Here is an 18,254-nt window from a genome sequence, read left to right as displayed (position 1 = left end):
TATATATATATATATATATATATATATCATATTTATAAAAAAATATATATATTTATTTATAAGTAATATATATATATATATATATATATATATATATATATATATATATATATATATTTATTTATAAAAAAATATATATATTTATTTATAAGTAAATATATATATATATATATATGGTTTATTTGAACTTGTAGGGTCACTGAAAACAAATATCCCCTCAAAACATTACTTATATAAACATTCATATATATTTAGTAGTATGTATCTTCTTGTTTAATTCTACATGCATGTGTCCCTGAGTCTAAAAAGACTGAAAAGTACAGAATGAGGTACATTCACAATACAAAGAAACATTCTTCAAATTTGTGCACATTAGTTATACAATGTTGGAGGTTTCATCTGTGGGTTGAAGTCATCAGGTGCTTCAGGCATAAACAGACCTCTGCATAATTGAGGTCAGTTCTATTAGATTTCTGTCAGGGCGTCTCTGACAACAACTCTGACAGACTGTTTCCATGATTAAAAATGTAACACTGCCTTGACTTCAGTTTACACTGCTGCTATTTTATTTATATTAGGAGCTGGCAGTAAAAGTGTACTACACAGATCTCACAGAGGATTGTAATTACATGCCCACCACTCAATGTTTACATCAGTTGTTGTTTCTTTAATCATTGGATCTTTAAGAAGAACAATCTTTGGCACTGGTTACAGCTGAAGGTAATATAGAATCATAAAGTCCTATTTTATTCCAGTTCTAATTTCACATTAATTATGCATTATTCTTGATTGGCCACTATCAGATTCCCCACTATGACCTCCACCATTATCCTCATCCTCATTCATCATCAGCATCATAAGCGTTGCAGACATTGTAAGCATATCAACAATGGTACTTCAATATCACTTGTAGCAATACAAAACACAATGTTCATGTAAAATATTTCTTCCCTTTAACTCTGTCATTGAACCTTATGACAACCCAATCCTCACTAGAAAGTAAAAAGCCCACTAGAGGTAACAAAGCTAACTACAGCATTACTACAGTGTTTAAAATATATGACTACTGGAGGTAAGATAACTTGCACATGTGGTTTAACAGGTTGAGCATTGCATGTGTCATTGTCAAAAGACAAAACTGTTCCAGAATCAGTAGTATGATCTCACTGCAGTGTCTCCACATTTACAGAATTAAGGGTGACATCATTGTAGATACTAAGACCTCTGATCTGGTCGAGCTCACGGACCCGATGTTTGAACTCCAGAAGGTGTGACTTGTTCACTGCCACTTTGAATTCAGTGTCAGTGCATAAGATCTTCAGCTGAAATTAAAAACAATTTTAATCAGTTGCATCTGAATGAGCAGTTTTGACCAAACATGGCAGGAGACAAATGCATAACCTTGCAAAAGGGTTTTGTTGCAGTATTTTTAGTGATGCTATTTCAGGACCTCTTTTTTGCGGTTCCAACTTGACATCCAGCTATCTATTCTCTAATGTCTTTAAACACAATGAGGGCCTAACAGTAAATATTTAAGACATTTGTTTAATCAAAATAAGAACACTGAGATGAATAAGAAACAAAATTGTTTGATGCCATGCTCACCTCAAAAGGCTTTCCTGGGACAAAAGGGAAGGAGGGGAGCTCTCGCTCTTCTCTACCCCAATTGTTTCCAATCATGCTGTTTCGCACAATCACTTGCTTTCCGCTTTCATTGAAGCGGGGGTTTAAATGAAACACAATGTCGTGGCCTCTGTTTAAATTAATTGTGAAACTAATTGGAGGAGAAAAATAAGATTACACACATGAAATACACAGGGACGTCACAAAGAAGGAGATTGTCACAACTGTCAGACAATGATGATCACAATTTAGCTTAATGTAATATATATATTATTATGAACAATTCATCAGTGCACATTATTTACAAGCAAAATGTTTGTTTTTGTAATCCTTTACCAAAGATTAGTGATAAAAACAGAATTTATGTACTTTATGATTATTATGATTTTACTGAATAAAAGCCTAAATTCAACCTGTTCATCATATAAAACGATTGTGTCTCTTCAAAAATTTGGACTTAACCACTCAATTCATATGGATTAGTTTTACAATCTCTTTATGAATTTTTTGAAATATCAAAGTGGTAGTTGTGTAGCTGTCTATGGAAGGACAAAAATCATTCAGATTTCATTAAAAAGATCTTCATTTGTGTTCCGAAGATGAACAGAAGTCTTGTCAAAAGGTGAATAAATGATGACAGAATTTTTTATTTTTGGGTGAACTATCCCTTTAAATTTAGGTCTGAATACTTTTTGAGTGTATGTACTGTATGTACTAATCTGCCTTTGTTTTTTTGTTTGCAATGTGTGTGTGCATTGTTGTTTTTTACCTTTTAGCGTTGGGTTTGACCTCTCCAGTGATGGTGATAAGCATCTTGTTAAAAGCTCCATTTTGTAGTGGGAGGTCAAAAGGCACAGTCTTGAAAAAAAAAAAAAAAAAAAAAAAAGTAAATATATAGTAAAGTGGCAGAATCCAAGAACCACTCTAGGCTACAATGAGGCTAAAGGCACACTGGGGTAAAAGGGAAATTTTATTAAATTCTCCTCTTAACCACTAGATGGAACATAACCTTGCTGCAGCACTTTCCTAAACATTTGCTTCACGATGCATGTGAAAAGTTGATTCTGTGCTAAATTGATCTAATATATGTGCTTGGTTTCACAAAAAAGGCTTAAGCCTAGTCCCAGACTAAAATGCATGTTTGAGCTGTCTTAACTGAAAGTACTTATCTTATATGCCAGTGCCATTGTTTAGTCTCAAGATGCATGTTTTTTTTTCTTTTTTTTTTTTTTCTAAGGCACATTTATAAAAGCCACTTAAATGTCCTAAATGAATTAAGCCTGGCTTAATCTTAACCCTGTCTGTGAATCCGGGCTTTAACGTTTTTTTAAAATGTTATAGATTTAAGTAGCAACAGAGAATTGAATATGTTTTTAGACAGCAGTCTTGTTAATGATTTTCAGTTTAGTTCAAGTTAATTAAATCAACTGTTTTTTATTAACTGAAGATATGGAGATATAAGTATGGTATTTGGGGTAAAAACCCTCCTGTTGGCGCTAAAGGCGCAATAATTAACATGATGATAAAAATAATTGGCTGATTGACAGATGTTTAATATCATTTATTAATTTGGGTGTCCACCTTAGAGATAATTGCCATGTAATGAAACCATCATATATAAAAATATATTAATCATAATATAATAAAATATCATATTAACTGTTACTGTACATTTTTATTGGGTCCCCAAAGCTTTCAGAATCTTTAGTTTAAAAAATAAATAAATTTCTTTTATCAAAATAAAGAGAAAATAGTACATAGTTTGCTAAAGTTATTGAGCAAGTATTAACTTGTTATCGAAAGTATTTCTATTTATACTGGGTGACTTTTACCCCAAGCATGGGGTTAAAGTCCCCCCTTGCCATACCTTTATAAATTTTTTAAGCAAAAAAAACACTTTAATGATTTATTTTCCCACAAAATGTGTTGATCCATCAATGTTCTGCAGTCATACACTATGGGAGAACACATTTTCCTTAAGGTGTGCCTTTAGTAGCCCCTTTGTACCCTACTGTATTTAACACAGACTGTTCAATTCAACAAGATTCATAAATTTAGACGTTAAAGGATTAGTTCACTTTCAAATTAAAATTTCCTGATAATTTACTCATCAACATGTCATCCAAGATGTCCACGTCCTTCTTTCTTCAGTCGAAAAGAAATTAAGGTTTTTGATGAAAACATTCCAGGATTTTTCTCCATATAGTGAACTTCAATGGAGCCCAAACGGTTGAAGGTCAATCATCTAGAGAAACAATCGGTCATTTTCTAAAAAAAAAAATTACAAATTTTACACGTTTTAACCATATATGCTCATCTTGAACTAGCTCTCTTCTTCTCTATTAGAATTCCGGCAGTGTAGACACTGCTAAGTTTATTACTGCCCTCCACAGGTCAAAATTTGAACTAATTGCTAAATACTTGCGCTTGCATATTGTATATGACAATTTAGTTAAAACTTTGACCTGTGGAGGGCAGTAATACACTTAGCAGTATCTACACTGCTGGAATTCAAATAGAGAAGAAGAGGAGAGCTAGTTCAAGATGAGCATTTATGGTTAAAACATGTAAAATTTTAATGAGCAATGGTTTCTCTAGACAAAACCCTTATTCCTCATCTGGGATTGTGTAGAATGATTTGAAGCTGCACTGAAACTGTAATTTTGACCTTCAACCGTTTGGGCTCCATTGAAGTCCACCATATGGAGAAAAATCCTAGAATGTTTTCATCAAAAACCTTAATTTCTTTTCAACTGAAGAAAGAAGGGCATGGACATCTTGGATGACGTGGGGGTGAGTAAATTATCAGGAAATTTTAATTTGAAAGTGAACTAATCCTTTAACTAGCCCTAGGCATTTAAAATGTATTCTATGGAACTCTATGATAATTGTACAAATCCATGAAGAGTGACAACATCTCACTAGTGCTTTTGGAGCTTGGATAGGAGCACCATAAGGGCCAGTTTGTGGTGCAGGTCCAGGCCACCCAGGAGCTGTAGGCTGCCCGGGCTGTCCAGGCTGTCCAGGCCATGTTGGCTGATTTGGTTGCCCAGGCCAGGCAGGTTGGTTTGGCTGCCCAGGCCAGGTGGGGTTAGCAGGCTGGCCAGGCCAGGCGGGGTTAGCTGGTTGGCCGGGCCAGGCGGGGTTGGCTGGTTGGCCGGGCCATACTGGGCCTCCTGCTTGCTGGTTGTTTTGTTGTGGAAAATCAAGGGCATCTGAAAGCTGAAACAGAACATGATAGAACTTATAGCATGACACTTGTGCTAAACTAGATAGAATTATTGAGGAGATTAATGTACTTACATCCATGATATCTGAAATCCAAACAGAGAGGATACATTGTTAATTTTACAGAAAATTAAACAAATTCACAATCTTGAATGTACAAACTTAAATCCTTCCATTAGAAGATCATCCAAAATCAAATACCTCGCTACTATATAGTATGCGAAAAACAGTACACCAAAAGTGTAGTGTCTGAATGAATAGTATCTTGAAAAACAGTGGTTGAGAGGTACCTACTAAATGACCTACTACTTCTCCTGAGATTCTGAAGTGTGCATTTGATGGGCACTTTACTATCCCATGAGGCCATGGGAGAGGATTTATGAATGGCAGTGAAGCGACACAATTGGCGCTGGTAGATCATGAGACAATAACAACATGGCTGATGTAGTACATCCGAATTTCATTCATACTACCCATATTCATTAATTTAGAATGTACTTATAAACAAGGGGTGTCCAATCCTGCTCCTGGAGGGTCACTGTCCTGCAGAGTTTAGCTGCAACCCCAATTAAACACACCTGAACTATGAGCTAATCAAGGTCTATGCATACTATAAACTTGCAGTCAGGTATGTTGAGGCAAGTTGGAGCTAAACAAGTTTTGAACATCTGTTTTAAACTGTTGCAAAGTAAATTCAAATTCCTTCTCAGACAGTATATGATTTCAGATGCAGCGATAGTCTCTGAAATACTGTATAAACTATTATGACATACTAATATTAATAATTAATATAAAAAGAATTGGTCTTTATGGGTGGAGTTGATAAAGGTAAAGCAGCTTCTCTTTGAAAACACCAATAAATTTGGTTCAATGTTTGTTTTAAAAACTACATAAATTATATTATTGGGTCCCTGGAATACATTACATTCTCCCATGAGTTGATGACTCACTCATCCATGAAACCACCCACCACACCCATTGCACTGTGTGAATGGTGAGCTGGAGGGGATGCATGATGATTACAATAGCAGATAATATGATATTAATAACAAACACTATATGTAAAGCATAATAAATGCATGCTCTTCTGAACAGAGATGCATGTTAAATTAAAAAAAGTTCCCATGAATTGGCTTTGGGTGCATTATAACTTTTACCTCAGACATGTTTTGCTTTTGTTAGAAGTTAGAATTCACATAAGCATACATCTATACAACTAGAGATCAGTCTAAACTTTTCCCTCAACAACAATTTATTAACGCACACTCATTATTGTACAATCTGCACTCAAACGAAGTAAGTGCAACTTGAACACTGCAAGTTGAGGCTTGTGAACAGGCCTGTGGATTTCACCGGGCCTGTGAATCACATGAAGGCATGTGTTTAAGCTAGCAAAAGTACAAATAAACTCTATGTTTCTTTCAGAAGTGTCCAGTTATTTGAAACTCTCAAGATGCTTTTCATGTCAACACGACAGGGCTACCTACTGTTTGCATTAGCCAGAACTCATCAGCCGCGTAAACAGATTTACACAATTTGATTATCACTAGGCAAACACATACACCAAACTTAAATCTTTTAACCTTGAAGATGCTGACAAAGTTTTGAAAAAGAGAAAAGAAGCTAAAGAAAGGCATATACCTGTTTTGTCTTCCTGATAGCACACAGGAGCTGTTCTGTGGAGGCAGTATGTAGACAGGCCGGAATTCTGGGTGGAGTTCATAAATACACTCTCACGCCCCTAAAAACCCTCCCCAGTACTTCTGAGAAGAGGCCGCACCCACACAGAATACAAACACATGGCCTGATTTTCATAGGGAAATATGATCAGTCAGAGGAGAAACTATGAATAATCTTTTAACAAGTATGCTGAAACATTCTTATCTGATTCAGTCAATATTGGCTATTCAATATGGTCTGAAGGTTATCCAGTTCATCTGAGGTGCATAACCTCCAGATTACCCATGTGTTTTAAGGATGGGTGTAATGGGGGAATTCAGTATCTTTTTTCTTTGCTTTGGACAAAATAAAGAACAAAAGCCAGGCGTTGCCTTGGCAACTAGGTAAGGATTTGAAGAGCTGTTCATAGCTCAAAACATGTGTAGTGTTGCATAGTAACTGGCATTACATGGCTGTTTATATACCATGGACATGCCTATTTATTCATTATTATTCCTGTTTTCCACATTTTAGAATTGTAGTGAAATGATCAAAAGCTATGCATTAACACAAGCGGAACAGTATAATGACTAAAAACATTACAAAAATAAAAACTAAACAATATTTAAGACTGTTTAAATTCATCGGCTAGCTCTGCTTACTCATGTTAACCAACTTCATATGCTGTGCATCATGAGAGGTTTTGTACACGGGATTGAAGGGTTCCTATGATTGCTGGACACTTTTTAACTGCTCTTGCTTCACTACAGGTGCTGGTCATATAATTAGAATATCATCAAAAAGTTGATTTATTTCACTAATTCCATTCAAAAAGTGAAACTTGTATATTATATTCATTCATTACACACAGACTGATATATTTCAAATGTTTATTTCTTTTAATTTTGATGATTATAACTGACAACTAAGGAAAATCCCAAATTCAGTATCTCAGAAAATTAGAATATTACTTAAGACCAACACAAAGAAAGGATTTTTAGAAATCTTGGTCAACTGAAAAGTATGAACAAGAGAAGTATGAGCATGTACAGTACTCAATACTTAGGTGGGGCTCCTTTTGCCTGAATTACTGCAGCAATGCGGCGTGGCATGGAGTCGATCAGTCTGTGGCACTGCTCAGGTGTTATGAGAGCCCTGGTTGCTCTGATAGTGGCCTTCAGCTCTTCTGCATTGTTGGGTCTGGCATATCACATCTTCCTCTTCACAATACCCCATAGATTTTCTATGGGGTTAAGGTCAGGCGAGTTTGCTGGCCAATTAAGAACAGGGATACCATGGTACTTAAACCAGGTACTGTTAGCTTTGGCACTGTGTGCAGGTGCCAAGTCCTGTTGGAAAATGAAATCTGCATCTCCATAAAGTTGGTCAGCAGCAGGAAGCATGAAGTGCTCTAAAACTTCCTGGTATACGGCTGCGTTGACCTTGGACATCAGAAAACACTGTGGACCAACACCAGCAGATGACATGGCACCCCAAACCATCACTGACTGTGGAAACTTTACACTGGATCTCAAGCAACGTGGATTGTGTGCCTCTCCTCTCTTCCTCCAGACTCTGGGACCTGATTTCCAAAGGAAATGCAAAATTTACTTTCATCAGAGAATATAACTTTGGACCACTAAGCAGCAGACCAATCCTTTTTGTCTTTATCCCAGGCGAGACGCTTCTGACGCTGTCTGTTGTTCAAGAGTGGCTTGACACAAGGAATGTGACAGCTGAAACCCATGTCTTGCATACGTCTGTGCGTAGTGGTTCTTGAAGCACTGACTCCAGCTGCAGTCCACTCTTTGTGAATCTCCACCACATTTTTGAATGGGTTTTGTTTCACAATCCTCTCCAGTGTGCGGTTATCCCTATTGCTTGTACACTTTTTTCTACCACATCTTTTCCTTCCCTTCAACTCTCTATTAGTGTGCTTGGACACAGAGCTCTGTGAACAGCCAGCCTCTTTTGCAATGACCTTTTGTGTCTTGCCCTCCTTGTGCAAGGTGTCAATGGTTGTCTTTTGGACAACTGTCAAGTCTGCAGTCTTCCCCATGATTGTGTAGCCTACAGAACTAGACTGAGAGACCATTTAAAGGCCTTTGCAGGTGTTTTGAGTTAATTAGCTGATTAGAGTGTGGCATCAGGTGTCTTCAATATTGAACCTTTTCACAATATTCTAATTTTCTGAGATACTGAATTTGGGATTTTCCTTAGTTGTCAGTTATAATCATCAAAATTAAAAGAAATAAACATTTGAAATATATCAGTCTGTGTGTAATGAATGAATATAATATACAAGTTTCACTTTTTGAATGGAATTAGTGAAATAAATCAACTTTTTGATTAATTATATGACCAGCACCTGTATATTGTTGTCCAGCTCATACAATTCAAAATAATAACAGTAATAATAATAATAATGATCAATCCTTCCATCCATTCTCCAAACCGCTTGTGCTATGTATTGTCGCAGGTGTAAGGATTATGTTTAGTTCTGTTTTATTATCATGGTGTTTTGGCTTCCCTGTTTGCCTGTCTGTGTTCCCTAGTCTGTTTCCCTGATTATTAATTAGTTCTCACAGCTGTTCCATTTGACACTGATTATGCTCCTCATGTATTTAAACCCTGTGTTTCCCTAGTTCTTTTCTCAGGTATTGTCTAAATTAAAAGTGGTTGTCTTTTTACTTTTACTCCTACAATCTCCTGAGTTTTCCAATTGTGGATTTGATAAAGTCTAATAATGGATTGGTGTACACCATTTGCCCAGCAGAGGACATCACCAGCCCCATTCCAGACCCAGAGCCCAGCCAGTCTCCTCCCACGCCTCGCAAGGAGTAAATCCCAGAGCCCACCGCAGACGGAGAACCCAAGCCTGCTGCAATGAACAAGCCAGACAAGGGGACTGACCCACAGAGTTCCCATTTGTAAGGATTTAATTATCATCTAACTTCATTCAATTTTTATTCAGTACAGTTTTTGAAGGAGTCATGCTCTGCACAACCACTAGATGGTGTGTTTACTCTTTGTAAATAAGTGAGATTATACTAATGTGGAATTGTTTAAAGCCTTGTATTCCAGACAGCCTTAAACCCCTTAATTTGGCATGAATACAAATCAAACAAAATCTAATGTTCATAAACAAAACTGCCACAAAAGTGCTCGTAGTTTTTAGGAATGCTATTACAACTTGCAACAAACCACATTTTTCCCAAATTTTCTGTATATTTAATTAAGATGTTAACAAGCCTGTCGCAATGTATGAGCCAGACAAGGGGACTGAGCCCACTGTCGCCCCAGAGCCCGAGCCCCACAGAATGTCTGATCAGGTGTGTAAGCCAGCAACATCATGCATCACGGTGGGATTACTAGTGGAGTATAAGGGAATGAAGGAAGACCCCACCCACACTCCCACCAACGAGGGTGAGCTGCTGCTGGCCTCTGTATTATGATGACTTGAAAGAGGATGTTTACTTAAGTCTACCGTCCCCACTGTTCCCATCCAATTCAAAGCCTCCTTTGTCTCCGTTGGTTCCACCCAGCTCAAAGTCTCCTGTGTCTCCAGAGTTCCCACCCAGCCTCTCCCTCTCCCAGCTCCTTCTCTTCCAAAGTCAGCAAGTCTGTCGACCACGCCTCTGCTGGTTCCCTTCAGCCCCTCGGGTCCTTCTCTGACACAGCTCTACTGTGTGGATTTGCCTCTGGTCTTACGGTCTCCAGCTCCACCTAGTCAAGGCTCCACCTCCAGCCACTGAGCCCATCACTCCACCTTAGCTCTCGACCTGTTGGCTTCACCTTGGCTCCTCCATTCCTCGTCCCCACCATCCTTATGGCTCCACCAGGCTCCCTCGTCCCTACAGCTTCACCTTGGTCACCTTGACTTATGGGCCTTCAGCTGTGCTTCATCCCTCTACCCCAGTGTTACACATTGCGCAGTTCGGCAAGCTTTAATTTGTGATTCATATGGCAAATAATATGGTAATATGACCTAACGTGAAAATGAGCTCAATGGCTCTCTATGAGAGCACGCTGCAGTTCCATTTTTCACCACAGATTTACGTTGGAAATCAGTGTGGCTCTCGTGAAAAAAAAAAAAAAAAAAATAGTGATGACCACTGCTCTACCCCTTCGGCTCTGTCGGGTTCTGCCTTGGTCCTCAGTCTCCACCATCTTCTGGCACCCTGACTCCAACCTGGAACGCTTGTCGTTGCAGATCCGCAATGGTTTCCAGAGCCATCTGTATCATGTGGTCCCATCTGCTCTCTGTCTCTGCCTGGGTCCCCACTTTCATTGGCTCCGTCTCTGTCCATCACCCCCCTGGTTTTGTCATGGGGGGCGTAATGTAAGTTTATGTTTAGTTCTGTTCTATTATCATGGTGTTTTGTTTTCCCTGTTTTCCTGTCTGCTTGCCTGAGTTCCCTAGTTAATTTCCCTGGTTATTAATTAGGTCCCACACCTGTTCCGTTTGACATGGATTATGCTCCTCATGTATTTAAGCCCTGTTTCCCTAGTTCCTATCTCTGGTATCGTCTAAGTCCGTGGTTCCCAAACTGGGGTACGCGAGGTGACAAAGGGGGGTACGCGAACAAAATGCTGAGAAGGCTAGTTCATTTAATTCAACCTTAAAGTAATATTAAAACCGAGCATGTATTTCTAACTGCCAAAATGCCCTAAATCCAGTACATTTATTCAAATTACCTCATTTGCAGTCAAAAATGACTGTATCCAAGCAGCATGTATATGATTGATTGCGTGCAGTCTGCTGCCTTAAATCGCGCTAAATAACTGTCGTTCTCGACAATGCCCCTTTGTAAAAGTAGAGGTTTAGCACTTACTCACATGAAGAACAAATATAGACACAGATAGTTTTTTCGATTTAAGATTCATTTCGATTTAAGACTCAAACTTTCTCTGATACAAAAACATACCTTGTGCGAGTTCTTGTATTTAATGATAACGGGCAAGAATGCAATTGTTCCCAAATATCCACATGACTGCAAACGTGACATTATTATACAACAGGTAAAAAAACAAAACGTACATTTTAAACACCAAACTGTCAGTATTTACTCTATTTTGCAATGAAATAATAGATAACCACACCACTCTAACGAAAACCACAGCAGAACTACAACACACGTCTTTGTTTCGCGTACAATTCTGTGGCTTTGAACGAATCGTGAGAGTCAATGATTCAATGATTCATTCATAGCCACTTGCTTTGTCACTGAATGAATGACTAAATGACTCGATGACTCACTCATAAAAACAGTGACTTGCTGCCACCTACTGGCAGTTTTAGTTTAATATTTAAAAGTTTTTCTTGGTTTTACCATCATTGCATATTTCTCTATTGAACATTTTTTATTTAAAACATTATTTATTGTATAAAGATATTCATAAAGGTAAAAATATGCACTGGAAAATCAATTTAGGGGTCAAATATTGCCCCTTATTGTCCCTGCAGTCTAAGTGGAAGAGAAGAAGGATGGTAATCCCTTCAGGGGATACTCCACTCTAAAAAGTTTGGGAACCACTGGTCTAAGTTAAAAGTGGTTGTGTTTGTTTACTCCTACGATCTCCTGAGTTTTCCGTTGTGGATTTAATAAAGACTATTTTTGTTTTCTACTCCTTTTGTCACCGTGACAGCAGGAATGCTGGAGTCTAATAATTATAATAATTGTGTAAACAAATTCATACATAGACACAATTCATATTCACCTACAAAAACTAATTTCATGCAGATGTCTTTAGATCAAAAGGATCTGAAGTTCAAGAGGAACATTTAGTCAAGTGGATCCAGACATTTGACTGGTAGTGTAAGTAGTGTGTATGTTAGAATAGTGATGAAACATACCTTGTTCATTCACCTTGTACTGAAAGTTAAAATATGTATTTAGAAGACGAATATATTCTCTAAATCCCACTGGGCACAATTTGTTTCTACAAATACACCTGCAGTTCTTCATGAGTGAACTGTGAAATTATGAACAAACATATTAAATTTAACACTAAATATTCATTGAAGTCAGCAAAAATAAGGTAAATAATATTTATTTGTCAGCAGGTTATTCTGTTATAATCAAATAATGCTTAAATCAATTATAAATGTCATGTATTATGCATGGAACAATGAGAGAGAGAAAATCATGAATATCTTTGTGATATAAAGAAACATTTTTATATTTAAATTTTATTTATATTAATTTACAATTTAAGATGCTTTATAAGAATTGTTTTTTTAAACAAAATATATTTAGTTTAAAATTTCATATAAATTCCACTAGCTAAAAGGACAGTCAAATTAAATGTACAATATAATAACATGTTAAAATGACATTACTGAGGATCTTGAAAATATATTAGAGGGAAGAAATTATATGGAACCACAGTACAATGTCATATTTTTGCATTATAAAATGACTACAGTATATCCAAATTGAAGGAAAAGTCTTAATGGGAATTGGTAAGGATTTAATTGCTATCTAACTTCATTCAGTTTCTATTCAGTAGCATTTGAAAGAGTCATGCTCTGCATAACCACTAGGTGGTGTGTTTACTCTTTGTAAATAAGCACCAGTGAAGTGAGATACTAATGTGGAATTGTTTAAAGTCTTGTATTCCAGACAGCCTTAAACGCCTTAATTTGGCTTGAATACAAATCAAACAAAAACTAATGTTCATGAACAAAACTTCAACTGCTCTTGTTGTTTTTAGGAATGCTGTTACAACTTGCAGCAAACCACATTTTCCTCAAATTTTCTATATATTTAATATGATGTTAACAGGAAATCTGATCTTTCCTATATTAAGCAGAGTGTAGATTTTTACATAATGGTTCATTGACACCTACAACAAATACTTGGTGATAGGTAAGTGTTTACAAGCAGCTTGAAATCCATTTTATTAACACTAGGGGTCAATCAAAGACTTTCAAGCAGTGGTGGAACATGATTCTGTAAATTTCAGAGGTTATATTGGTTGATGGGGTGATTGGTCAAATGTGTGTTGACCAGTATTGTCCATTGATTCAGCTTGATAAGATAATAAGCCATGGCACCTAATAAATGTAAAGACAAGCCAAGTATAATTCTCAAATGTGCATGTTTATCTTTATTCAGTTGTTCTGAGTGTAAAATATTATTCAGATATCTGTAGAAAAGTTAATAAAGGATTTCTCAGATATTGACCAATGTCTCTCATTAATGTCTTTCTTTATTTCCCCTCTTTTGTACTGTTGATTATGTTGAAATCCAATATTTTGATTGCAGATAATTAAAATGAAATCTTAGCTTATCATCGTCAAGATCATCAGCACCTGCCTTTATCAGAACATTCAGGAATTTCACACGGTTTATGAAGTCTGTGTAACTGGATCTGGTAGGATCTGGTAGAGCCGTTATGAAGAATTGTCTGTGAAAGTGTTTAGTGTAGTCTAGGAACGCGTTACTGTATATTTTTGGACATTATCACTGCTGTAGTGAAAACGTTCAGACTCAGAGAGAATGTGAATATTTTTCCCATGGAAAAGGTGCAGCCCTCTATGTACAAATTTATGTACTGATCTGCTTTTTTTTGTAGAACATTCCTCAAAAATACCCCCTACTGAACAGCAGCGTTATTGGAATTTCCTATTAGCGTCTTCCTGAGCACTAGCGTAAAGAGAGCATGTTTGTTTAGGCTTGTTTGATTATCTGAACTATTTCACTATGTCCAAACATAAAAAAGCATAACAAGCAGCATCTAATTGTTTTGTGCGAGAGTTCACTTATCTGTCCCAGCAGAATCAAAACAAAAACAATCACTCCGTTTTCTTATTCTGGATCTCATATCTAAATTATGAGCCTCAATCAGGTCTGTTCTACCCCCACCACAACTGCGCAAAAACCTCCTTGTACACACGTACACTCTTAAAAATAAAAGTTCCAAAAAGGGGTTTTCAGAGCAATGCCAAGAACCATTTTTGGTTCCTCAAAGAAACTTTCAGTGAACAGTGTTTAAAAGAATAATTTTTTTGTGTAAAGTGTAAAGAACATTTAAATATTCTAAAGAATTTTTTTTCTCTATAAAGAACCTTTTGTGCAATGGAAAGGTTCCATGGATACTAAAAGTTCTTTATTTTATTAGTATAGCTGGCCTCATAAACGTAACATTCACTCTTTCTCTCTTTGCCGTTCATTGGAATTGCTGTTTGTTTTGCTGGAAGATCATTTATGGGATACGAGAATCCCTACAGTCACCAAGTGAGCGGTTACAGTCTCCGACTCCACTACCTTAGAGGCTTAAAAACTCAATGCAATCTTGTTCCCACATGATTTTTGCTACAGATACTGTATCTTAAATTATGTGGCTTGAGTAGAGGTGTGCTATTAATATTTTAGGTAATCAGAATTACAAATTTCACCTAGTGGATAATAAAACGGGTCTATATGGTTGTGGGCTCTTTTGACTTAGGCCATTAAGTAATTGCCCAAAACACCCAGCTAAAATGCCCTAGCAAATGAATGCCCTTTTCAACATCGATAATAATAAGAAATGTTTCTTGAGCAGCAAATCATCATATTAGAATGATTTCTGAAGGATCATGTGACACTAGTAACGACTGGAGTAATGATGCTGAAAATTCAGTTTTGCCATCACAGAAATTAATTGTACTATTAAAATAGAAAAGTTATTTTAAATTGTAATAATATTTTACAATATTCCTGTTTTACTGTATTTTTGATCAAACAAATGTAGCCTCTGTAAGCATAAGAGACTTTCAAAAACATTTTAACAGTAGTGTACCTGGGTGAGGGGAAAAAATTGACTCACAATCAATGAGATTCAACAGCAAAAATAGAAAAGCAGACACCAGAACACAAACATTGCACAAATCTTTGATTGTTGATTGATGTAGTAGTTTATGAATTTAAATTAAATTTAATGCTTTTGATGATGTAGGAAGACTGTCAAGTGAATTGGTGTTGAACGGAATGAGTTTTAAGCTTGTATCCAAGACTGGAATGATAAAAAGGGTTGGTTTATTTCTCCTTCAGAGATGGCTGGAAGGGCTTAACTAAACACGACGTTCAATCTAATGCTTGGCTACACTATGTTCCTGTTGGAAGCTCAAAGTTTAATGACAGAAGCAGACGGAGCGCTTCTGCGGCACGATGGGAACCCACATGATAATGGCAAATGATCGTTGCAACTGAGAAACCAAACCAAAGGTGAATGCATTCTAAGGGCAGACGGTTCTCTCATCAGTGATGGCAATAAGGCCTTCCAAGGGCTGGAACCTATTCTGCATTTTTCATTTGCGGACCGTTCACCTAAAAACCACTATGACGCACAATTTATTTACCCTTTATGCATGATCAGCAGTGTCCCAGACTCAAAGCAGCAGTTTCGACTTTGGAGAGAATAGTAGGATATTGCTGGATATAAAGCTTCATACTCTTTCCATGAAAACGTGTGTACTAACAAGAGTTGCACCTTTTTATTTTGGTGGGTGAGACACTAAACAGAAGGATCTGACAAAAAGAGGCTGAGAATTTGAGAATTGACAGCTAGGCACAGAGAAAATACATTTCTAGAATGTTACAAGGTCACAAAAGCATGTTAAGGTGAAATACTTGACAGCACAGGGCAGTGACAAACTACTTCTGCAGAAGCTCTGGGAATGTTGAGTGAAATGTCATCAAAATCATGTGCTAGCACTTACCTCTGCACCATATGATGATGGCATTTTTGTTCACTCCTTCATAATGGGATGTTTCAGTATTCAAGGTCTGCTTCAGGAGTGCTTGAGATATTTATGTCCTTGAATCCTGCAAAAATAATTTCAATAGAACTAAACTGTAAGTATTTGAAGAGACTTTTCATATTCTTATTACTTAGAATAGAAAACATGCTTTTAGGAAAATGTTATTTGCATTCATTGTTAGAAGAATGCTTTAAAGAAATATTTTGTACAAATTTGACAGTTCTGTCACCATTTACTCACCCAAGGCCAAATGCTATTTTTCTCTCTGTGGAACATACAGTATTAAGAGAAAATCACCTTATGTTGCTTTTTTTTCCACATTCAATGACAATTCACAGCAACCACGTCTATCAAGCTCCACAATTGTCAAAAAACACATTTAAAGCATCGTAGGCAATTCTCTGGAGCCATAATAGCTTTGTGTGAGGAACAGACCACACTTGTTAGCCTACTTACTTTTATGTCGTCTTACCTCCATTTTGGAACTTGACAGACCTTCACTATGAAAGAGGTTGATGAAACTGAAAAAGTACTGCAAATGGGTTTGGAACATCATGAGAATGAGAAAATAGTCCCCTGCATTAATTTTGTATCTTGTACAGTGTTAATTTCGTTGACGAATAATTTTCGTCATAATTTTCGTCAACGACATTTTTTCACGGACGAAAACGAGACAAAGGCTAAATGAAAATGCATTTTGAATTACTAAAACTATGACTAAAATGTACTCTAATTTTCGTTAACGAATATAAACGAGACAAAAATGAAAGAGAGGGACGATTTAGGAAGATATCCAGTCAGTCAGGACTACTGTCCTGTGTAGAAGATGCGCACATTTGAAGTGTAACGTGCTGATCTAACCGCGGGAAACGCGGCGCTGTTGCGCCCTCTATGGGCTCGTCCAACAGCACTGCAGACTGCTTCGCAATTAATGAATAGCGTCCATTTTTGCCAAGCGATTGCTTATGAGCTACTGTTGATGAATTATGACAATGTTTACTACACGATGTTTATATGGCAGTATGTTTTATACGGTTGTAAGAATGCATATTTTATCTCCCTCGTGAGTAGCCTGCAGACATTTCAGAATAAGAGTCACAGTGTATTTCGGGATGGTTTATAATTATTATTTTTTTCCTGGTCATTATTGTTATTTTGTTTACACAATAAACTATTTAATTTAATTTCTATTTAATTCATAGTAAACTACTGTATGTTCTGTCACAGGAAGGAAAGATTAAGAACATTATTTGACACATTATTCAATATATTTTACAAGTATAAGGGTTATTATAGTTAACTAAACCTAAAACCAAAGAAATCTTCATTACTTGAAATAAACATTAACTGAAATAAAAAATAAATATATATATAAAATGTAAACTTATTTTATTTTTTTCAAACTTTCAGTTTCTAAGCTTTAGCTCAACCTGAGGTATTAAAATAACAAACAGAAATAAAAACTTATAGACATTTAAAAGCAAAAACTAAAAGACATAAACACACAAAAAAATACTAAAACTTTTAATTAAAATTACAATGAAAGCAGAAAAACTAAAAATCAAATCTAATAAAAATTTTAAACGAAAACTATAATAGTACCTTAATGCTCTTTTGTGTCTTTTTGCACTTGAACGGTCAAAAACCGTCTGCTTTGGCAAGCAAAGTACAGTTGGGTGAACAAACAGTTTGGGGAATATCAGATGTACCTATATCAGTGTATAGGATCTGTGTATTGTTAGAGAAATGCTTAATGCATTACAATTTAGCTGAATTAGATTTTACTGTAGATTTAGTCGACTTAAATCTTATGATATTTAGTCGACAAAAACTAGACTAAAACTAAAACAATTTCCGATGACTAAAATATGACTAAAACTAAATCAAAACTTGCTGTCAAAATTAACACTGATCTTGTATTTCATTATAATTTAAGGGTAGCCTACGTTAACACGACAACGATGTAGTAAAAACGGAAACTTTTTTTTTTTGTACA

At 36.3% G+C, this 18,254-nt stretch overlaps 1 protein-coding gene across 2 annotated transcripts; it reads right to left on the bottom strand.

Annotated features, from left to right (window-relative positions):
- Positions 1-543: 543 nt before the first annotated feature.
- lgals3b (lectin, galactoside binding soluble 3b) lies at positions 544-16,952 on the bottom strand. 2 transcript variants are annotated; one of them, XM_048190926.1, is made up of 8 exons: positions 16,731-16,952; positions 16,499-16,523; positions 16,217-16,322; positions 4,927-4,937; positions 4,546-4,845; positions 2,393-2,481; positions 1,606-1,774; positions 544-1,322 (listed from the first exon to the last, which is right to left on the bottom strand). In XM_048190926.1, exons 4-8 carry the CDS (start codon positions 4,930-4,932, stop codon positions 1,164-1,166), a joined length of 723 nt encoding a protein of 240 aa, XP_048046883.1. In that variant the 5' UTR covers positions 4,933-4,937; positions 16,217-16,322; positions 16,499-16,523; positions 16,731-16,952; the 3' UTR covers positions 544-1,163. The 2 variants fall into 2 exon arrangements, with proteins under 2 accessions (XP_048046883.1, XP_048046881.1); XM_048190924.1 differs by lacking the exons at positions 16,217-16,322; positions 16,499-16,523; positions 16,731-16,952 and adding an exon at positions 6,493-6,612.
- Positions 16,953-18,254: the final 1,302 nt, after the last annotated feature.

Source organism: Megalobrama amblycephala, linkage group LG5 (assembly GCF_018812025.1).
Source record: "Megalobrama amblycephala isolate DHTTF-2021 linkage group LG5, ASM1881202v1, whole genome shotgun sequence".
Classification (NCBI taxonomy): Eukaryota; Metazoa; Chordata; class Actinopteri; order Cypriniformes; family Xenocyprididae; genus Megalobrama; species Megalobrama amblycephala.
The sequence above is the reverse complement of the archived record's forward strand: the minus strand, read 5'-3'. Positions and strand labels throughout refer to the sequence as shown.